The sequence below is a fragment of the Hippocampus comes genome, unplaced genomic scaffold (assembly GCF_001891065.2).
Source record: "Hippocampus comes isolate QL1 unplaced genomic scaffold, H_comes_QL1_v1.1 scaffold261, whole genome shotgun sequence".
Classification (NCBI taxonomy): Eukaryota; Metazoa; Chordata; class Actinopteri; order Syngnathiformes; family Syngnathidae; genus Hippocampus; species Hippocampus comes.
In genome coordinates, this window is record NW_017805824.1 from 7,028,189 (window position 1) to 7,049,447 (window position 21,259).

Consider the following 21,259-nt stretch of genomic DNA (forward strand, 5'->3'; position numbering starts at 1 on the left):
TGTGTATGAATTTCATTTACAAGCACAGTTATTTCTTGGGGGAAATGGATCGATGTTTCAGGGAGCAAATCAATGCTACAATCTTCTTTCGTCATTAATTTGGTCGGGGGTGAAAAAAAAGCTATTTCTCTGTGTAGAAAGCAACTGTTTTAACTTAACATAACGACGAATGCCTTTCAAATATATCGGAGATCAATTTGTACATGCATGTAACAGCGGGTCACGGGTCAGGTCTTAGACATGAGGGATTTCAAGGAATTGAAGTGGCAGATCTGAAGGCTCAAAGGCAGCCAAGTCAGATGTCCTCCTGCTACCTGATCCAATTTCCCATTACTGTCTCTTTTAATCGCAGTGTCTGACAGGAAATGATGAAAGGGTGTTGAAGAGGAGAGGAAAGGGATTTGTGAGCAAAGGGATGGAGTCCTAGCGTGATGTGGCTTTGTGGGAAATGGGGTGACATTGCGCGACAGCCTCAGGGTGTTTCCCGATTTAACTGTTGCTTCACACCAAACTGATGATTTGCTTTAGAGAATAAAATACCTGCACTGATTATCCCCCTCTCCTCCCCCCAACATCAAAACGCAGCTGTTTCTTAGCTGATCTGCAATCATTGTCCTAAATAAAAAGTGAAATGCATTAGGTGACAAGCATCCTCATGCGATAATTGCCTTATGCTCTCAAGCAAATTATGCCTTCAATCAACAGTGGCCAAGTGCGGTTTGGCTCATAGTGACTGAGCTGAGTTAACTTTTGACCACTGGGGAAAAATGCTCTTCAAAATGAGGAACAATTGCCCATCGTTTTCTGGGCAGGTCATCGAAGATCTTCAAGGTTCTACTTCATCTTGCATTTTTTGCAATATTCTATAGGAGGAGTGTACAGGGTACAGTGTGTACTGTTTACTGGTTGGCCATAGCAGTAAGCAGAACCGCATAATGCAATGAGACAATGATACTACACAATACCTTGATCTGTTTAGTCTTATAGACGCAACAAAGTCAGTTTGGATTGAAATGGCTAAAGAGGGATTGCAATTAACGTTTAATACTGTGGTTGTCGTTTGTGTGTAGCAACATCCTTCCTACATTATACTGAACGAAGGTTCTGATAATGTCTGCTTCATTATTATCTCGTACCCCTGAATAACTGTGTGACCTGGAATATGGAAAGTCAAGTGACTTTAAGTGTGTTGAGGGTACCTTGCACAGTGAGTTGAGCCTGGGCTTCAATTGTTGCATTGGTGTTTTCAGCCACACAAGTGTAGATGCCAGCGTCGTCCTCTGTGAGATTGGAAATCTGAAGGCTGCCACCTCCAAGCAATTCCCTGCGGCCCTCACTGGAGAAAAGAAATGGAGGAGTGAGCAATAGAACAAAGTAAAGACTGCCTGAAGTTCCTTTTCTCACAGTATTGATGGGTTAAAAAATCATGGGCTGCCAACGGTACAATCACAGATTTTTCCACATCTACCAATTTAAGTCGAAACTAATTCCAGCCTTTATTCCCTGAAGCATATTGTTAGAGAAGGTTTCAGCCTGCTATACTCCCCGCTGGGCCATGGTCTATACCCTTCCTCTTATCCTCCCACTATCAAGCGCAACAAATGTATTTGCCGCTCCCCAAACCACGTTTGAAATTCTCTTTCAAACATGAAATATCGACGCAAGGTTTGCACATTGAGATGCGTCAGCTGTCGACATATGAACTTTACCGATACGATGAAGAAATGTTTTAGGCGGGTATTAATCTGTTTCAGCGTAACACTGCACAGCAGTAATGAGTGCATTGTTGATACATTACCTCCAAAAACATTTTTTTCATCAGCTCGCGATTCACCCAAATGGCACACATCAACCAAGTGATAACAGCAGTCGAATGTCAAGAACAAAAATGTTTTCATTCACTATAGAGATGCGTGCTGCCTAAAGAAAACACAGACCAAAGTACGGATGCTTTGCCCTTGCACCATATTTAGTCATTATCCTTGAGATTTTGTGCGCCCAAAGTAAGTGCTGAAAAGGCTCCCTGAAACTGTATAACAAACCATGCTTTTCATTAGTTAACGTTTTATTCTCAAATATTTACACCAGCCCTAGAAATACACTCACACGGCTTTCCAGTGAACCACTGACCCTCCATAGTAAACGGCAACCACTTTGATTTCCCCAATTAGCCGAAAAGGGCTGTGGCCGAGCTAAGGCTTGATTCAACAACCAACCACTGGAGCACCGGAAAGGAAGATTGGGGGCAGGGTGGAGAAAAATACACATCAATAGCTTACATCCAGAACGGTACATTCAGAGAGAGAGAGAATCGGAACAAAAGGAAAAGGCAGGTAAACAGGGATATTATCCAAATGCTGTCACAGAACGTTGAAAGTAGCTGAGGGATGCAGGTTCTGAAAGAGAGAAACATGCGTGCAGTGAAGTGTTGCAGGTTGATTTTTTTTTTTCAGCAGCTACAAGGAGGGCCTCCACTGCAACTCTTTTTTTTTCTCCCTGAGTGGGTAACAGTCAGTGCGGGCACTCGACACGCTGTGACCATCTTGACAGAAAACACACTGTTCACTTCAGGACTGGCCATGATAGTTTCAAAGCACTGACAGTGTACACTCGGCATGTTAGATGAAAACAATTGTCTTTCCACCAAAGTCTCAACTCCATACACTATGAAGCCACAATATTATGACAATTTTCACCATATGATAATATCCAATATCAGAACTGCATAAAATATTCTGCCCTTGCAAAAGTATGTAGGTCCAGAATTTACTGATCCCAGACAAATTCTGGTCCACACAATGATAATAACGTTCAGAGAGAGATTCATTTGACATTGTGTTTAGCAGTCTGGATAAAGTTGCCAGTGATGTTGAAAGAGTCATGTGAATGTCATCACATCACATCTCTCTGTTCTTCTCTCAGGGATATCCACCTTCGTAAGACATGCACATCCCTGTCAACAAGTACATTTTTCCAACACAATTCTCCATAAGAAAAAAAAAGGCTCTCTGAAGGCAATGGCAGTCCCATACAACTTTGGAAAAGGGGTGATTTTACGTGCGAGTGTTGACTCAGTCATCCCTAACACAAACTGGTGACAAGGCCAGGACATCTCGGAAAACTATGCAGCCTAGTGTCATTGTGATGGGTTGCTGGTTGGGGAGGGGTCATGTTTTTGGAGCACAAGTGGAAGGGGTGTCGAATAAGAGCTGTCATAAAAAAAAAATAAAAAAAAAAAACTATCAAGTAAAACCTTTTTTTTTTGTGTAGTTGCCTTTTTTTTCCATTCTTAAGAGGGACATATAGAAAAATTGACTTTACAATGTTTGTGTGCAAATGCGTGGTTCCCAGGAGTGTCTGCTCACCCATTATGAAATTAAACAACCTTGTAAATCTTGCATAATTTGCCTAATTCTGAAAATGTCAGCATGGGTTGTTCTCCATTGACACATTCTTGTAATTAACCACCTCCACATCAAGTTCCTCAGCCAGTGACTTGGCACCCTGGCTGGCCAAGTATCTAGAGCAAAATAATCAAAGTGATGCGGCAGCCATGCCAAAATCAAAAGGTAAGCAAAACTACAGTGAGCCCAGATTCACGTTTACCCAAACTATAACCAGCATTACTTTCTGTTGATAATAAGTCATCTCATGAGTGCAGGGAGTACCGGTATTTGTGTTTAGCAATGTGTCATGTGTCACACCGCCACAGTAAGTGACAAGTGCAATTCTGTCACTTAGTTATGAAATGATGCTGGGGTAGGGTGCATCGGGTTACGTTTGTCAGTGGTGACCTTGGCAAATCCACATACGCACATTTATTTTTATATCGCTACATTTTTAAAAAGTTCCACTTCCAGACAACGTTCCTCGACTTCTCGATGCACATGGAGCAGCAGAAGCCCAAAAGACAAGTCATGAGCAAACAGTGTCCATACCCATGTGGGCAGGCATCAACTGCTTGCCTTTATTTCCAACACTCGACACCACTGATTCCCAAACCGTGTGCCAACCAATTGCACTTCATTGGTCCGCCCCCAAATATGTTTTACTACAGATGTTAATTGTTCATTTTCCATGGTCACCACATATAGTGACAGATAGAATAACTACATGCTATTTCACTGTGCGGTACAAACTCTTTTATGATTGTGTCATATTTTGTTTGAGACTTATCGTGAAAGCGAGCAGCCACAAGAAAAATGATCCATTTGTATCTAGAAATCGTCTTGTGTGAAGCTACTTTTGTTGTGCTCTTCATCTGCCTGCTCCCCTTGATCCCACCATCCTCTTCCAACTCCTTTTATTGAGCATGCTGTTCCGGATGTTGTCATTCGTGAATTTGTTTCCCTTTCAGGGGGCTACATAATCGGAGGGACTGCACTTGACAACCACAGAAGGTTAGAGTTATTCGTTAAGTTGTCACTTTTCGCTGCTTTATAACCCAAACAAGTTCCTGAAGAAGAAGAATCCTATCTTGGTTTGATGCTGTTGTGTTAAAAATGTTGGTGCGTGCTGTTATCTTGCTATGTCATACAGCTTGTGATTATCTCCAGGTTGTGTCATGTACAAAATGTGTAAGTAAATATAATCATCGTGTAAAATATGCTGAAGACTGTCCTTCTATCCTTCAAGTCTGAATTTCCCCTGGAAGCACAATCTAATCTCGCTTTTCATGCATAAATAAAATGTTGATTGCGGATAAACAAAGTGGGTAACCAGCCGTGATGCCCCCTGGTGCGGTCACAGGGTTTGGATGTGCTACTAAGCTGCGTGTGTTCAGTGGGAGGCTGATGATCTTAATGTACAATAGTGACGCCCACTGAGTTCCTACACTTGGCAGGATGGGTTATTTTGTATGTTTTCAAGAAATTACCTCCTTACATCATCCCGAGACAAATACACAGCACACCCTACCGACGCTATGAATATATTTTGCACTGATCATCTGTTTCGCTTCATCTTATTGAATTAACATTTTTTGGTGCACGAAGGAAATGGTGTCAAACAGATGTCGGAAAGAGACAATTTAGTAGTTTTTTTTTTTTTTTTTTGTGATGCACTAAAATGCATCCTCAAAGTATCTGAAGTTCCAGCAACTTCTCCAATTATCTTGAAACATTTCTTTGTTGCTTCCATCCTTATGTGATGTGTTTCATAGAAAATGTTATTCACACTAAGAAGTGTATGTCTGTTCTGCAATTATTTATGAAAAAAAAACGTTGCTCGGTTTCAACATGCGCATTCTGTCCTTGCCAGGGTATCACCAATTTAACTTAACCCACCTCTCTCGATTAACTCTCTTTCACTTACTGTGTATGTGTGTGCGCCTGGGCGCATGTGTCTATGCATGTGAAAAACTGAAAAGTTCAAATAAGTGCATTCAGAGCAAAGACAAATCTTCAAGAGCGTTACAAAGCCATGATGAAGGGATGTTTTTTCTCCTTTGAGGATTCAAATCGGGGGCTGATGAGTTTACTTCAGAAAGTGGCTCTTGGGTCAAAACAAGTGTATTGTGGAGGAGAAACTTTGGCACAAGTAGCTTTCGGGTCTCAAGGCGGAATTATTAAACAACCAGGGGACTATTTTATCGATCTCACAGGCACATTTTATGTCCAATAATATATGCTTTTGATAAAGAGATTCTAAAAGGTTTTGCGGTGCTCTTACTGGCCGTGTATAAATATTTGTAGAGTCCTTTGTGTATAAACATTATTAAATTCAGTCAGAAGACTAGAATAAAGTATGGGTAAAAAGGTATAAAGCAATAGTTCATTTCCTTTGGTGCATAGAGCTCGAAGCTTTGCGAAACAGCAGGAGGGAGGCCTCCACCTAAAGGTGAATGTTTGTGTGTTTCTTCTATATCCCAATTTAAGGGTTTCTGTGTGCACGATATTTGCATGATAGGTTTATTCTGCAGTCCAATTTCAGACAAATTTCCTGCCACACTCTTCTCTGTCTTCCGACACGACTGAACGCAATCTCCACCGTCACATAAATTCAAGGGGACAAGGAGGAGGGCAGACAGAGGAGTGACAGGATTTGGAAAGAAGGTTGATTTACATGCTCTATCAATTCGTTGGTTGCAGGGTGCCATGCATAATTCATCCATTTCATTGACTACTGGAGGATTTTATTAGACAACGGAGTGAAAACAAAAGATGACTTTTCATGAGTGTCATCAGTTGCTGTGTGTACAAAAAGAGCTCAGACACAGTGTTTGCTGTGCCTCCTTAGCGAGTGGCAATGTCAATAACTTGTCATGTTGACAAAGTGCAATAATGTACAGTCAGCATTGGGGATCCAAGTTTAGTCAGAACACATTGGTATTGCATACGGAGCAAAACCAAGGTTTTCTTGAAGCCCCTGTGTGAAGACCCCTTCACTAAATATCCAGTGGACTGAAAATCGCTGCTACTGTATGAAAAGGGTTTCTACGTAACACGGCATCACATCAAAATGACTTGCTGTGCAAGTTACATGATGTACAGTATCTTGACATTGTGTTTTAAACTAATTGGCTGATAGGTCAAATATCTGCTAGTCATGATTCTGTTCTACATCAATGAGTGACAAATGTGAAACCCAAGTATAAATGCAGCTTTAGGCCAGTGCATACTGATCAAAGGCGAGAGAATGTACTGTGGAATACTTACCATGACATTGACCAACTGTGGTTGACAACTTGACATTTTCCAAATTAAAATCTGAATGAATCAATTACAAATACTCTTGTTCACAGGTGTCAAACGCAAGGCCCGGGGGCCAGATGTGGCCCGCCACATCATTTTATGTGGCCCGCGAAAGCAGCTCAAACATGTCAACTTCCATGATCCTTTCCAAAATGTCTACCAAAATTTTAAATTGTCATATGTAACAAATGAGAGATATATTCTAAGCATTTTCTTGTTACCAAACCCCTCATGATAATAACTTAAACAATAGTTGAATCAACAGTTATTCTTGACTTCTTTGTATGGTTTCAGTCAAAACGGCCCTCCAAGTGAAAACTCATTTTTGGCCCGCGCCAAAAATGAGTTTGACACTCCTGCTCTAGTCCATCTTTCCAGCAAGGAATATAGCTTCATAAAGCATGTGTTCAGTTGTCCAAACAAAAGGCAGTTTGTACCAATATCTGTGCGTGGCTCTTAGCCCTGATAAATAAAACTGATGTAACACACCGAGTGAGATTCATTGAAATCGCTAGATATGTTGGTTGTTTTCTCTGAGATCGTCTCAATTGTGGCTTGTCGTGCTACAACAATGGTAACCAGATATGACAAAAAAAAAAAAAAACAACCCAATGTTAAGTTCCATCTGGGTGTAAAACATTTAACATGACAACTAGAAATGACAATACTACACAAAAAACATGATGACCTGTGCACCACAACAAATACTAAAGGCTGACCAAAACTTCAGTCAGTTAACTACTTGACTTTTGGTAAGGAGATTTAAACTACATTTCAAAAGTCAATCAGTCCAGAAAAGGTCTCTGCAAACTTCCTCTACATGCCGCAAGAAGACAAAATGTTAACTTCACACTTCAGCACAGTTGTTGTTGTTGCTGTTTGTTTTGAAATATATAACTTAGCACATATCACAAAGACTAAAAGACAACCACCTGCTCTGTATTTCTGTCAGGTGTTTTCCTCATCCCTGTTTAAACAAACAATGGAGGATTATAAATCCGCAGCATTCCTGCATACTCCAAATAAAGTGCACAAAATTAAAGATACATCGCGGCAAGTAAAAAATGGGGAAAAAAAAGTATGAGTGAGGTGTTTGAGAACCAGTAGCTTTGAAAACTAACGCAAATGGTTTGTCTTTCAAATCAGTTAGACTTCGAGGAATGAGAAAAAAAACAACACAAAACAAAAACAAGACAAATTAGAATTCCTTCCTGTCAGACTCCCCCACATTTCAGTTGGCTTGCTTTGAAGAGTCCCACCAAAAAGCATTTCGCTTCTCTAGCATTGATGTTGTCACTTTCAAGGCCCCGCTTGCGTCGTGCTTCCAAGACCAATTAAGACAATCTCTTTGCCGCTTCCTTTCTCTCACTCCCACGTGTGCATTAATTAGGAACTGACAGGAGTATCTAGCTCTCAGCTAGCGCACAACAGGAGACTCAAGGACAACAAAGGCTATTCTTTCATTCATCAATGTCACAGTGAAATCAAAATGTGGTAATGGCTTCACTCCACAATCCATTTCAGCTCTGAAGGCAGTCAGGCGGAGTTTACTTGAACCTCCTAAAAGACGCTCCCTGTTGTTTAGAATGAACTTGCTAATTACCGGTATGGGTAACCTGGGGGCGGGTGTTTATGCCGAATGGAATTTGGTAATTAAAAGCTAGATTAATAGCTACCTTTTAACCCATTCCCTTTAGAGGTGAAGATGAGGTATTCCAAGACTTTGAAATAGAAATGTAGTATGTATAGAAACCACCCAAGTGGATGTCAAATTCATCACCCAGTATCAAAGGTTAGCAAACAGGAATCCAATTTTGTTTTGCATCAACACAGATGAAGCACTACTTTCTGTAAAGTCAACATTCTATTGATCTGCTACAATGTGTAAGGCATCGAAAATAACCTACTTTTGAGGTGAGAGTCTGACTTCCTATGTCTAAGAAAACTCTCAGTTACGGATTTCAGCTGCTCTTGGTGAGATAATGAGCTCCATAGGAGTGAGAGCACAGGTGCGAGGTTCCTAATTTGTGAACTTCCTCTCCGCGGGAAAGCTGGCAAACTCATCTTGCGCACGGAGTGGCTTGTAAGCCACGTCCAGGTACCCCCCTGGGGTGATTTCTGGTTCAACTGCATTAACAACTTGGGGCGCAGTACCAACGAGCAGCAATATTTCATACTCTGCTGCATTTTAAAAGTAAGGTCTGAATGAGAGCCAGAAGATGCTGAACGTGGCATCCGTCTATCCGTCTATCCATACCCACGCTCAGCTTGGGAGGAGGGTACAAAAAAGGGACAAAAATAAAACAAATAACAAAAAAAGCACAAAGCCACGTTGAGTATTTAGCTACCGGGACCTACCTATCTACCTACCTACTTACCTATCAATCAAAGCATAGCCACTACGCAAATAGCATCGACCCGTGTTTTCCTAACACACAAGCACTAAACCACATTTAATGGCTGATTTGGTTTGTTTTGTAATATTAGAGGAGTGAAATTCCTCATTCTAACCATTTTAAAAAGCCACTCAGTTGTCCATGTGTATTAGTGTGACATAGGCCAATGGAAAAATAAAAAAACATGACTCTTTTGTGGAGATTCAAAAAGCACACGAAGCAAGTTTCATCTTCTCCATGCTCGTGTGTCTCTATGCAGAGTAGAGTGTGTTACTTTAGTTAATTACCGGCTGGTGGACTTACTTTACAGAAATTTCCAGGAGATGGATGAGCACAGTTGCAAACAATCCTCAAGTTTCAGACCTCTTCTGTGTCACGAGTTGGACTTTCAAATTTCAAACAAACTGGTACACTAAACACAATGAAGTAATCAGAATTCCTATCCTCTTTTAGACCGTAACATTTCAAATTTTAGAAACGGGTAAAAAAAAAAAAATCAATAATCACAATCAGACTCAATGTCAAAGTTGAATACTCATACCTTTCCTCTAGAAGTTTATCTTTAAACATCCATCGCACATGTGGTGTTGGAAAACCTGTGGCCACGCAGGGCAACAAGACGCTGGCTCCCAGGACCTTGGTCACAGGCGCAGGCTCCACGGGGAACTCCAGCTTCCTCTCGTCTCCGGTTTCTGGAATGAGGAAAAAAAAAAGGAAAGTCTAGGTTATGGCAGGGGTTAATCTTGGAGTGAGTTACTGAGCCACAGCGCCATCGTTCAAATTAAGAGGCTCATCTGTCTTAAAACACTTCAAAAGCGCTCAGGTCCCAGCCGCAGTTGTTCTTGACACCAGAACCGAGAGCGCTTGCATGAAAAATGTCCAAGTCGACCACTTGAAAGCAGTTAGCTCTCTGGAGCGCGACAACAAAAAAGAAAAAGAAATCATCCCTGGAGCGCAAAAAAAAAAAAAATCTCCCATAACTCTTAGGGACAGCATTATATTGCATCGACCTGCAATAACCACAAAGTCATGTTTGGCTTCTATCTGTGCCCTAACCATTAGTTTGCCGTAGTTTTAATTAATGCACAAATTTTAAGTGCATACGAGCACCAAATTTCCCCCAAACTAATGAACTGAAAAACAAACAAACAAAAAATGTTTACCTCCTTGTCACTTAAACATCTGATGAAAAAAAAGTCATATTTTCTTCATATACTTCTTTGATTACGCTCTGTTTTGAGGCAAGCTTTTGTCACCACGCACCATGGAAGAGACAAAGAGATATACATCCCTCACTCTTGTTGAAGAATAATTTATGGCTTTTAATATCTTCTCTTTGCCGGCAGGAGCTTGGTGCCTCACAACTTAGTAAACAAATTGTGTGTGTGTGTGTGTGGGGGGGGGGGGGATGAGACGAGACAGTGCCACAGAGGAATTCCCGACTTCTGAGGCTTTCTCTGATAAGATCCCCAAAAGCAACAACACTCTCACCAGCTGGGTACAGTTTTCATTACAGGCAATTCAGCGCCAACGTCATTTACCTCTGAAATTAGAACCAGCAGTAGTCACAGTGGGGGGGAAAAAAAAACTGAGAGAAAGAAAACTAAACACACATCTCTATTTCTCGATGATGCTCCATGTTTTGGACATTTCAAAATGACAATCCGCTTCGGACAACATTAGCAATGAATCATGAATGATTGGACGATTGCTCCCTGTGATTGATAAAAAACCTATTGCAATTAAAAACCAACACATTGGACATTAAGAGAGAGCAGACGTGTCAAAATGAATCATCGAGAAATAGAAATAATCGATTATCAAATTCATCAACAACTCATTTAATTATTGAGTGATTGTTTAGCTCTGTTCAGCTATTGCCAACTTAATATTGTGACGTGAACAAAAATGAGACATTTTGTTCACCACTTCTTTGTTGGTTTGTTTTGAAATGCCAGAAACAAATAAATAGAGACATATCGTCTATATAGCACAGCAAGGAAGACTCAAATCATACGGGAAATTGTGTTCTTTCTCTCTCCTTGCATTTCCTTGCATCTGAATCATTTGAGCACAACTGTGGCAATCAGTGCTGGCCTCTCCCAGAGTCGTTCATCATTTTAGTTGATTATGCGCGACATTCCCGACAATAGCGCGAGGAATTTGTTTAGAGTGAACAATTCAGCATCCACTATTTGAGAACTTAGTAAATCAGGCTAAGTCTTCATGATGTGGGTACTATAGAAATGTGCAGCCAAAACAACAGTTTATATTGGCTTTTACTTAAAAATTGTCAACGCAAAACAGCCTTAACATCGATGCTGGGCAACCGCCTGCTTGTTGACTCCACATAGTGTATACCTGACAGGATCTGGAGCTGTGCCTCTTCGCTGGACTTTGATGAGCCCACATTCTCCACCAAGCAACGGTAAAGACCAGAATCACTTTCTGTGGCGTTGCTGATCACCAAGGCAGCACTGGGTAGCTGGACCAGCCTCGAGTTGAGCTCCAGGGGCTGACGGTCTTTCTCCCAGCGGGTGAAGAGGACAAGGTCCGAGTTGACCTCACAAGCCATGACTTGGCTGTCACCTTGACGAACAGTTGCAGGTGCTGGCTGGCTGGCGAACCTGGGCATTCCTTCGAAAGGGAGACAGAGACAAATGTTGACATGAACAATATTTTCAAATAAATCAAATATGTCACAAACCATTGCAGTTTCAAACATATTTATACTTTGCAATGACAGGTACCTCTATGCTCGGGGTCCCAGACTAACTATCCGCCCCCCAACTTGGAGCACAATGGCCTCTTACCTGAAATTTTAGGGACGGAATATGTGATATGTGAAGAATCACTCCAGGAGCTTAATGTTCATTTCCTATTGGCATGGCCAATACGATTTTACAATATCATTAGCATTAGCACTGGCGAAGTTTTGAAAATGAAGAATGTCTTGTTTTCAAATACACCATGTGTGTGTTGTGTGTTTAAATTTACAGTCAACTCCAACTGGCGTGGCATGAAATAGCAAAGCATTCTGAGGGAGGGTGGAATCCATAACATGACACACGCTTGCTGCACAAGCAACAGGGTACGTTTCGGCACATTAATAGCTTTTCTTCGATTCTAATGGTTTGATGCTCAACAGAAGCCAAAATCAAAATCATGATGAACTTTCGATGACTTGCCCAGCCAAACTGCAAATCCCAAATAAAGTGTATTTGAGAGCAAAAATATTCACCAAAATGGTTAATATTTGTCGCAGAACACCAGACACAGGCAAAGCTAATTTAATATGACAGTTTCCACGTGCTGTTGGCGCTTATTTCCAATTTCACCGCAGCATCAAATAATTATTTCAAGTGTTTGTTGCCAGTGATCTGAAACCAATACTCACAGGATGAGTTTCAAACAACTGCATGTGATGACTTTAATTACGGGGAATCTACAATATGTAAACCGCATTGGGTAATTAGGGGAGATGAGTAACAAGGCCGCTCCATCATCCATAAAAAGCTGAACTACAGGGACCTCTTTGGGGATAGCTGTGGTGTTGGAGTGTCTATTTTCATCACCATTTGTTTGTTTGGTTGTTTGTTTGAAGGGCAAACACAATTGTATATTTTTAGAATTGATCATTACGTGGATTATTCCAGTGATTAATCAAATCATTGGAAACAAATGTATGAATAGATTCATTCATTCAGCCATCCTCAGGAAGGTCGTGGGTGTGCATGTTTTGTAAAAACGCTGTTTGGAGAGGTGAAAGACTTGTTGAAAAGCGATGTAGTGCATGTGCCTCCTCTCACCTAAACAGTGCCTCAAATCCCCCGACCAAGACTGAGTCCGGGAGTAATCTTACTTGGAGATAGACCACAGCCAATCGGAGATTTAAGGTGCAACTGAACACATTACAGAGATCAGAGAACATATTCTTCATAAGATTAAATATTAGTTATATTTTTATGCTAACGAGATGAAAGGGTGGGTGAATAATACATAAGTAAAAGGGGAATTCTGTGGTGTTGATAATTTAATTAGATTTAAAATTTTCATCGCAATGATCCCAAGAATCTTGGTTTTAGCAGTTCTCTGGACTTTTATCTTTGCTGGTTATGCTCGCAGCAGCCATAAGCGCAATGCTTCCTGGACACTGAACAGTACTGAGGTGCAGTCAAGGCTACGAGGGTTGAAAATTGTTTGTAATATTTGATAGGACCATATGAAGCACATTAGAAAGCTTTTTTTTTCTTTTTTTTTTTTTTTGATTACTTCAGTGGAGGCGAACGTTTGACACACTCATTTGTCTTCTTAACCAAGATATCTTGTGCTTTTTAACCGTCCGATGTTAAGAGCAGCGGTCCGATTTCGGCAGCCAGGTGAGATGACAAAGTTATGAGTCTCAGGAATAGAGAAACTGAAATAGTTTGGCCCAAAGAGGCCTGACATTTGAAAGATTGAGCTAGAAAACAAAGGTCTCAGGTCTAATAACCAGATACAAGCTTGGCTTTGTGTTGCGCACGAGAGATGACATTTGGCCCAAAGCGCACACGGGGGGAGATGGCCCTGAAAGTCATTAGCAGACATGACAAGATGTTTTATTCTTGACAAAGAATGTGCTACCTTCTTCTACTAGCAGTGTGGACGCGACACTATTCTTTTTCGACACACACGAATGACTGCCTACTTCAATGAGTGTGACCCGAAATTTTAGTGCAGCCAACATCTTGGATGAGTGGGTTTACAATGAATACAATTTGGTTCTGGAGTTATTTCTTCCAAACGTTTTAATTCTAGCAGAGTAGACTTGTCAAAACATGCATGTATTGACACGCATACAGAGCGTGAAAATTAGACCAAGATCACAAGTGGTGACTTGAAGCCCATGTGGGGATGCATTTGAATGCTAGACGTGAACTGACACACTTAGGAGGCTCTATTCAAAATCTCATTACCCAAGATGCATACTAATACCAGAGCGAGACTTAATCCTTTGTCCTTCTATGCATATTTCTTCTAAATCAGTATGTGTCCATCCTATGATGTAACAGCCACCTATCATTAAGTAAATGCCTTACATTAATGTCTTGCTTTGTGTGTGTGCACGCACGTTGTGTGATGTACTGTATATTCACGGATCAGGGAAGGGCAATTGAGATGGGAAGTGGAGAGATTTGCTTGCAACAGTATCAATTCCAATTAATCACTATCCCGTTTAAATTGACTCAGCCGGGGCTTCGTATTCACCTTGGGTGTGCACTTGTGAAGTGCTTCAAAGAAAGCTCAATGTAACGGCGGTCAACATACAGCGATGTGTGGACTGGGTTACTCACAGAGGATCACGTTGGAATTATTTAATGGATTAAATCTGACATTGATGGTTTTAAATGAAAGATTCTCTCTATAAGACAAAGTGTTCATCTACTGGCGACACTAGATGCTTTGAGGTGTTGTTCCTCTCATCTACCGACCCTTGCGGGACCTGGTTTACAGTCAAATAGTATGCAAGCAAATATAGGGCAGTATCAATCAGCTTGTAACATGATGACTGTCAAGAGCGCACTTAAATTTTGAGTAAATGTAAGCACACATGCACATCAACAGGCACTTAAAGTGCACAGTTCGGTCCCGCTGCTGTGAAATAACACCTAGCACAGAATAACAATGAGAGGCTTAATGGAACATGCAGAGAGATTCAAAGATCTCTTCTAGATTCAGTGCATTAGGAACCACCTTTGCCAAATAGTCGCCTTTCTCCAAGACACTCTAGATTCCATGTTACAAATGTGTTATTTTTGAAAATGATGAAAGAAATTGCGGCACAGTAGAGGTACAGAATCCTGGAGCTTCTAATGCGCAAGATTGGTTGAGTTGAAATGTTAATGAGCATGAAAATGTGAATTTTGCACTACATGTATAATAATTCCATCCATCTTCTAATCCACTTATCCTCACAAGGGTCGTGGGCTGGCTGGAGCCTATCCCAGCCGTCTTTGGGCAGAATGCGTATACACCCACTGAACTGGTTGCCAGCCAATCGCAGGGCACACATCGGCCAACAACCACATACGCACATCCACAATCACACTTAGGGACAATTCAGAGTTTTCCATTAACCTCCCATGCATGTTTTTGGAAATTGGGAAGAAACCAGAGGACCCGGAGAAAACCCACGCAGACACGGGGAGACCATGCAAACCCCACACAGGAAGGCCTGAGCCGGAATCGAACCCACGACCCCTGCGCTGTGAGGTTATTATTCAGAAGTAGGGAACGACCAAAATAGATTTTTTTGAGGCCGTTGACTCTTGGCATGAAAAATATTGATTCCCAATTAATCAGCCAAATAATTTGAGAAATATACAATGCTAAAATCACATTTATATCCCTCAGTACATTTCAATTGTTGTCAGTTATTTGCAGATTTTCAATATTCGCTGGCTGGCCTGTTCCCTATTCCCTGTGAGGAACGGGGGTCAAATGGAAATAAACTGGTCAAAAAATAACTGCCCTTTTCTGGTCCTTGAATCCATTGCACTGTACAATGGAACTCATCAATGTATGGTATAGATTTATGTGGAACAAATAATGACACCAGTGTAACTTGCGTACAACTGAATGGTTAGAGTACATAAAGGCATAAATAATCGCCATTTGACCGATTCTTTTGGCCAATGTTTGAAGGGCGACAATCAACCAATTTAATTGGCGGGCCTACATTACAGTAACAGTGCTAGACTTCAGTCCAACTTTTGCAACACGTCCCACCCCTGCTAATGTGCGAACATATATGTTGCGACCGAGCAGCTGATTTGACCTCTAACTGGTATAACCACAGAATGACTTAACTTGTTTGAAACTTGAATTAAGACTTGACGCTTACCTCAGACTTGGACACATGACTTAGTTTCGCCGAAGCAAATGTAAAGTGGAATAATGATAGAATTGTCTCATTAAATAGAGAAACAAGTGATTGCTGCAAAAGCCATTTGGCAATCATGAGCGATTCAAAGGTTGAAAAATCAAGATTCACGTTGATGATAGCGGAAACAGTGCACCACAATTTTTCAGTGCCTCAAAGGGACTGAAATTACTATTACCGCCACCCCATTATTTCCACCGCCCCCCACCTCCCCCCGCTCTATTCAGTTCAACAAGTTCACAGACATTCCCTAGTCATTGGTAAAAGTCATTCTAGAAAGGCGGAGAAAAAAAACAATAGCAGAAATTGAGCAACTGAAATTGAGGCCCTTCATGTCAGAAAAAAAAAAACCTTAAAAATGAAATTACTAGCGATAATAAACCCTCCACATCTGTCCTTTGACTTCTTTTATTGCACAGAGTCACAGTAGTGTGGACACAATCGCTCTCCTATTACGAGCGCAATGTTACACTGCACGGTATATTTTTCTGTGTGAGTGAGCTAATTCATGTTTCGTGAACCAAAAACTTTCTCTCAGTCAACGAGATGTAATAGCTATTTTAATGGTGTGGAAAAAGCCAAGTTCCAACACACTGTATAATTCCTTTGTACAATATGTTCATTGAGTTACTTCAGCTCGGCCTCTTTTTTGTTGCAGGCTCTTTTTGTACATGCTGTAGCATAAATGATAATTAATTCCATAATTGAAAATTTTCAAAGCTTCAGGGGAGACAATTTCTCAGGGCCTTATTTATTTCAGGCAAATTACTTAAGACTTTTTCAGGCTAAGGCAGTTAAAGCATTTATAATTATCATTAATATTCAAAAGATTTTCATGTTTAATTTTAATGGTACTTAAATACAAAGGGAAATGTTATGCAATTATTCAGTAAGCTAGCGGTCTCTTCTGCACACCGTATGGGGTTGATTCTGTAGGATCAATACATTCTGTTATGAGGAACTTGGAAGAAGATATCATGTATCCGTTGGCAGGGAATGGAGGACAAAATCAGGCTGTAAACTAATTGGATCATTTTAATTAGCACCGTTCCAGTAAGCGCTGCTCAAATAGCCAAGTCTCATTCACACAGCAATAAAGGTGACGAACCAGCAGAGGTGGGTGCGTCGGTCCGTCATTCGTCAGCGCCCTGGACATCCATCCGTCATCATCAGTTTGTTATTGTTTCAAGCCGAAACAAACTAATCGTCAGTCGGTCAGACCGTCCTGTTATTTTAACCATCCGTCACAAAATTTCACTGGTCTGCCAGTCCGTCTATCGTCAATCTATCAGTCCCCCCGAAAAAAACCCTTCATAGTCCAACAGAAGACAAATCCCATTTGATTTTCATGTTAAATGGAGTCATGTTCTCCCCCTGGCCTGCGTGGGGTTTCTCCGGGTACTCCGGTTTTATCCCACATTCCAAAAACATGCATGACAGGCTGATTGGACACTCAAAATTGTCCCTAGGTGTGACTGTGGATGGTTGTTCATCTCTGTGTATCCTCTGATTGGCTGGCAACCGGTTCAGGGTGTCCCCTGCCTACTGCTGACAGCTGGGATAGGCTCCAGCACGCGCCGCGACCTTTGTGAGGATATAACAGTTCAGAAAATGGATGAATGGATGGTAAATGGAGTACACTAGATATTGGCATCATACGGTGACCACCTAAAGAGTTTTACACACACGCACACAAACACTCTCTGTATTCCCCCTGTCGAACACACACACGGCAAACAGGTGGGGCATGTTTCTGTCAGTTTGAAATGGACGATCTGTCGATACATGACCTTGTTAGTGACAATTACACTGATGGACGAAAACCTACATCCATCAGTGCTTCGTCCATCTTTTTTTAATTTCTCATCATTCATCAGCAAAACGGTCAGTGATGGACTGACGGACCTTCCGTCAGTACTGACAGAATGCCCACCTCTGTTCACCATCTTCCAATTAAAAGGCAGCCAAAAGCCCCAAACTATAACCATAAAAGAAACAAAAAAAAAAAAAGTATAGTATGTTTTTTAATATTCTCCAACTGAGAAAACCTTTTCTTTTAATCATGATGTTCTGTTCCTTGTGTTTAGCGCTCATTTTGTCTGAAAAGTGCATGTTTAATCATTCATAGAGCACCCAATTAATGATTTAATGTTGAAAATAAACAGCAGAATATCAATAATGAATCATTAGTTACAGCTTTAACCAATTAAAAATGATGAGATGCAAGAGAAACAGTTAGGAATTAAAAACTATTGGCACAAAATTGGCAAATCATAGATCTAGAATAAACAGTGGAAAATTCATACAAAGCATTATTAAAGCTATTTAATCAAATATATGATCAGCATGGTCCTGTTAAATAATACACACAAAAAATGTAAATATAATAACTCTGTGGATCACAAAATGCCTGCAAAAACAAAAATGTTAAACACTGAATTTGTGAGACTGAAAACTGAAGAATTACAAGGACAAGTTAGAAAAATAATTAAAGGAAATATTAGGGGATGACAAAAATAATATTAAAGGAATGTGGAGTATATTAAACAGGATCATACGATCTAAGTCCCCACTAAATTGTTACCCTGATTATGTCATTAAAAAGGATGATTTAATTTGTAGTAGGACCAAAATGGCTCGTGTTTTTAATTATTTTTTTTGTAAGCATCGGACTCGAGTTAGCAGAAAAAAAAAAATCTAAGATCTAGGGACAGTTGGAATGACTATGGATCTTTTGATTTAGAGAAATCCCGACTCACTATTTTTCACTGCAGTGGAAGAAAAAGAAATTGTTAAAAGATGTAAAAACCAAAAGTCAATGGATTAGAATGATACAGATATGACAATAATGGAAGAAATAATTGAAGGGATTTCAAAACCACTGACATATATTTGCTATTCATCATTTCAGACTAGTACATTTTCACACAAAACTAGTGTTTGGTCCTTGGATCTTGTATGTGTGGATTTGTAACGATGGTCTATTCTGTGAGTGTATTGATTATTTTATATAATCACTATGAGCTGGTTCATGATCATTATTATGGTCGTATTATTTTGACCATGGATGAAGAATAAGAGAGATCAATTAAGGAAAAAAAAACTGAGAAAGCATGGGATTTTAATAAGTCAAGACCTCTGCCCACTTTCTTTTTAACATGGCAAACCTTTTTTTTTTGGTGCACTTTGGCTCATTTTGCGTTTTTGTTATTGTTACTGTTATTATTTTCACTGCTTTAATTGTTATTCATAATTTTCATTGTTTTTGTTTTCTTCATGTTTAAAATAAACAGTCACTCATTCTTCATGCTCAAATAAACATGAATTCATTTTTCTCCTGTGCTGTCACAAACCAAGCTGAAGAGCAAAAAAAAACATTCAGTCTTAAACCGCAAAAAAAAAAAAAAAAAAAAAAATAGACCATCCCAACACCCACCTTTGCCCTGTATTATTACTCGTAATAATAATAATAATAAAAAAAAATACTTCAGGCTCTCTGGATTACAGAAAAGAGATTCCCCTGTCTGTCAAATTCAGTCGGGATGATTATGAAACATTTTCAAGGAGGATTTGTTCATGTTCTTCGCAGCTGTGTTTGACAAGAATCCCACAGCATCATTTGCCTCTCCAAGAAGGACTTTGATTTGTATGAGTTTGTGATGTGGCCAGATAGTCGAGGAAATGGAGTATTTTAGAAAGAAGTACTCGAAAGACTGGTTTGATTGCTTCTCATATTTTACAGCATGAGACAAACCCCCACTGGGATTATCGATGTCAAACTATAGTTTTTAGGATTGTAACAAAAACTGATTTGAATCGGTAAGTCAGTTCTGCTTTAAAATGTGAGTGCAACAAAATTAAAACCCTTCCACATTAAAATCTCCTTGAATCATATCACACCCGTATCAAGATATGTTTTGGTATTAGGGATTTAACGATATCCAAAAGTCACAATGTGATATTATCACGATATGAACCGCATGATACAATAATTATCCGAATATTGTGGGGAGGTTGGCGATATGGGAAAAAAAAAAAACAACACTTTATTGCGTTTTTGTACATCACAGCAGTGACAAAGCAATAGGCTTAGCTCGTTTACTTTCATGTGTTCCTATTGGTTCAGTGGCGCAAATTATCATTGTCCATGTCGTTCGTCCACAATGCTGTATTCGGCTGAAGCGGGTGAAAAGTCATGACGGAAATGTGCTGCTTCTAAATACCTTAATATTGATGACAGCGATATCAATTTATTTTTTATTTTAATATCATGATATAGCTGTTATCGTTACATCCCTCTATGGTATAGTAGAACAGTTGCTGCATACTATATACCGGTAAAGTTGTAGTTACACTTTTATTTATTTATTTTTTTCAAAAATGGTACAAACAACAACAGCAACAAAAACTATGGCTCAAGTTTTTTTTTTCTAAAATGTGTTTCTTATGTAGTTTTTCCAGCCTCTTGCAATTCAACGTGTGCATAGCATAGAATGCTACCAAGACAATTTTTCATTGCTGGTTCCCTTAATATAAATAAAACAATATAAAATAATTATGAATGCGGTATTTCAATTTATCACTGAGGTACTTTATTATGCATAAAGCCAAACAATAACACTTACTGTACTGTCATTTCTACGAAATGCAATCTGTGTATGTGTGTCCTCACAGCACATGTATCTTTCTCAGCAAAAGGGGTAGATGACGCCAAGTGCATGCACAGGCGCACAGTCGGTGATAAGTGGCAAGAAGAGCAGTTTATTAGAGTTAAGAAGCAATAACCCTTTTCTCAACTGTAAAATAGAACGAAGATGGATCGATGGGATTCCGCAAGAGTCGGCCCCAGACGAGTTTTTATTTTTTTCCACTCACTGAAAAATGTCTCTTGGCTTCAGAGGGCGCTTAAAGGAACAGCCTGACCTTGTCGTCAATCTTGCCTTGGGAGAGTACAGTAAAACCTTTAATAGCCAGTTGGGATTTCGGGAAGGACACATGAATTGTAGTGTACGGCTTCAGACCTGACTGATAATGGTGCGTACGGAACCTTAAGCCCCTATCCCAGCGGCGAACAACCGCAAGTGTTTTTGGAGGCAGAGAATGTTGCGTTACCGTCAGAGTTCATCAGGGTTCATTCAAGGCCACAAACATTTGCCAAACGGTCATCAGACATTTGCCTGGATTTTTCTTGTCGCAAGGTCATTTTGAACACGTCCATGCACTCCACACAGGAAGGCTGGGGTTAGATT

At 40.2% G+C, this 21,259-nt stretch overlaps 1 protein-coding gene across 13 annotated transcripts in view; it reads right to left on the bottom strand.

The window, feature by feature from the left end:
• Positions 1-21,259, bottom strand: part of neo1a (neogenin 1a) — a 159,815-nt gene that overhangs the window by 52,979 nt on the left and 85,577 nt on the right. For all 13 annotated transcript variants that reach the window (XM_019886837.1, XM_019886836.1, XM_019886844.1 and 10 more), the window contains exons 3-5: positions 11,450-11,725; positions 9,630-9,780; positions 1,200-1,336 (exon numbers count right to left, since the gene is read on the bottom strand). In XM_019886837.1, the coding sequence (XP_019742396.1) occupies positions 1,200-1,336; positions 9,630-9,780; positions 11,450-11,725 (564 nt within the window). The remainder of the gene's footprint in view (positions 1-1,199; positions 1,337-9,629; positions 9,781-11,449; positions 11,726-21,259) is intronic.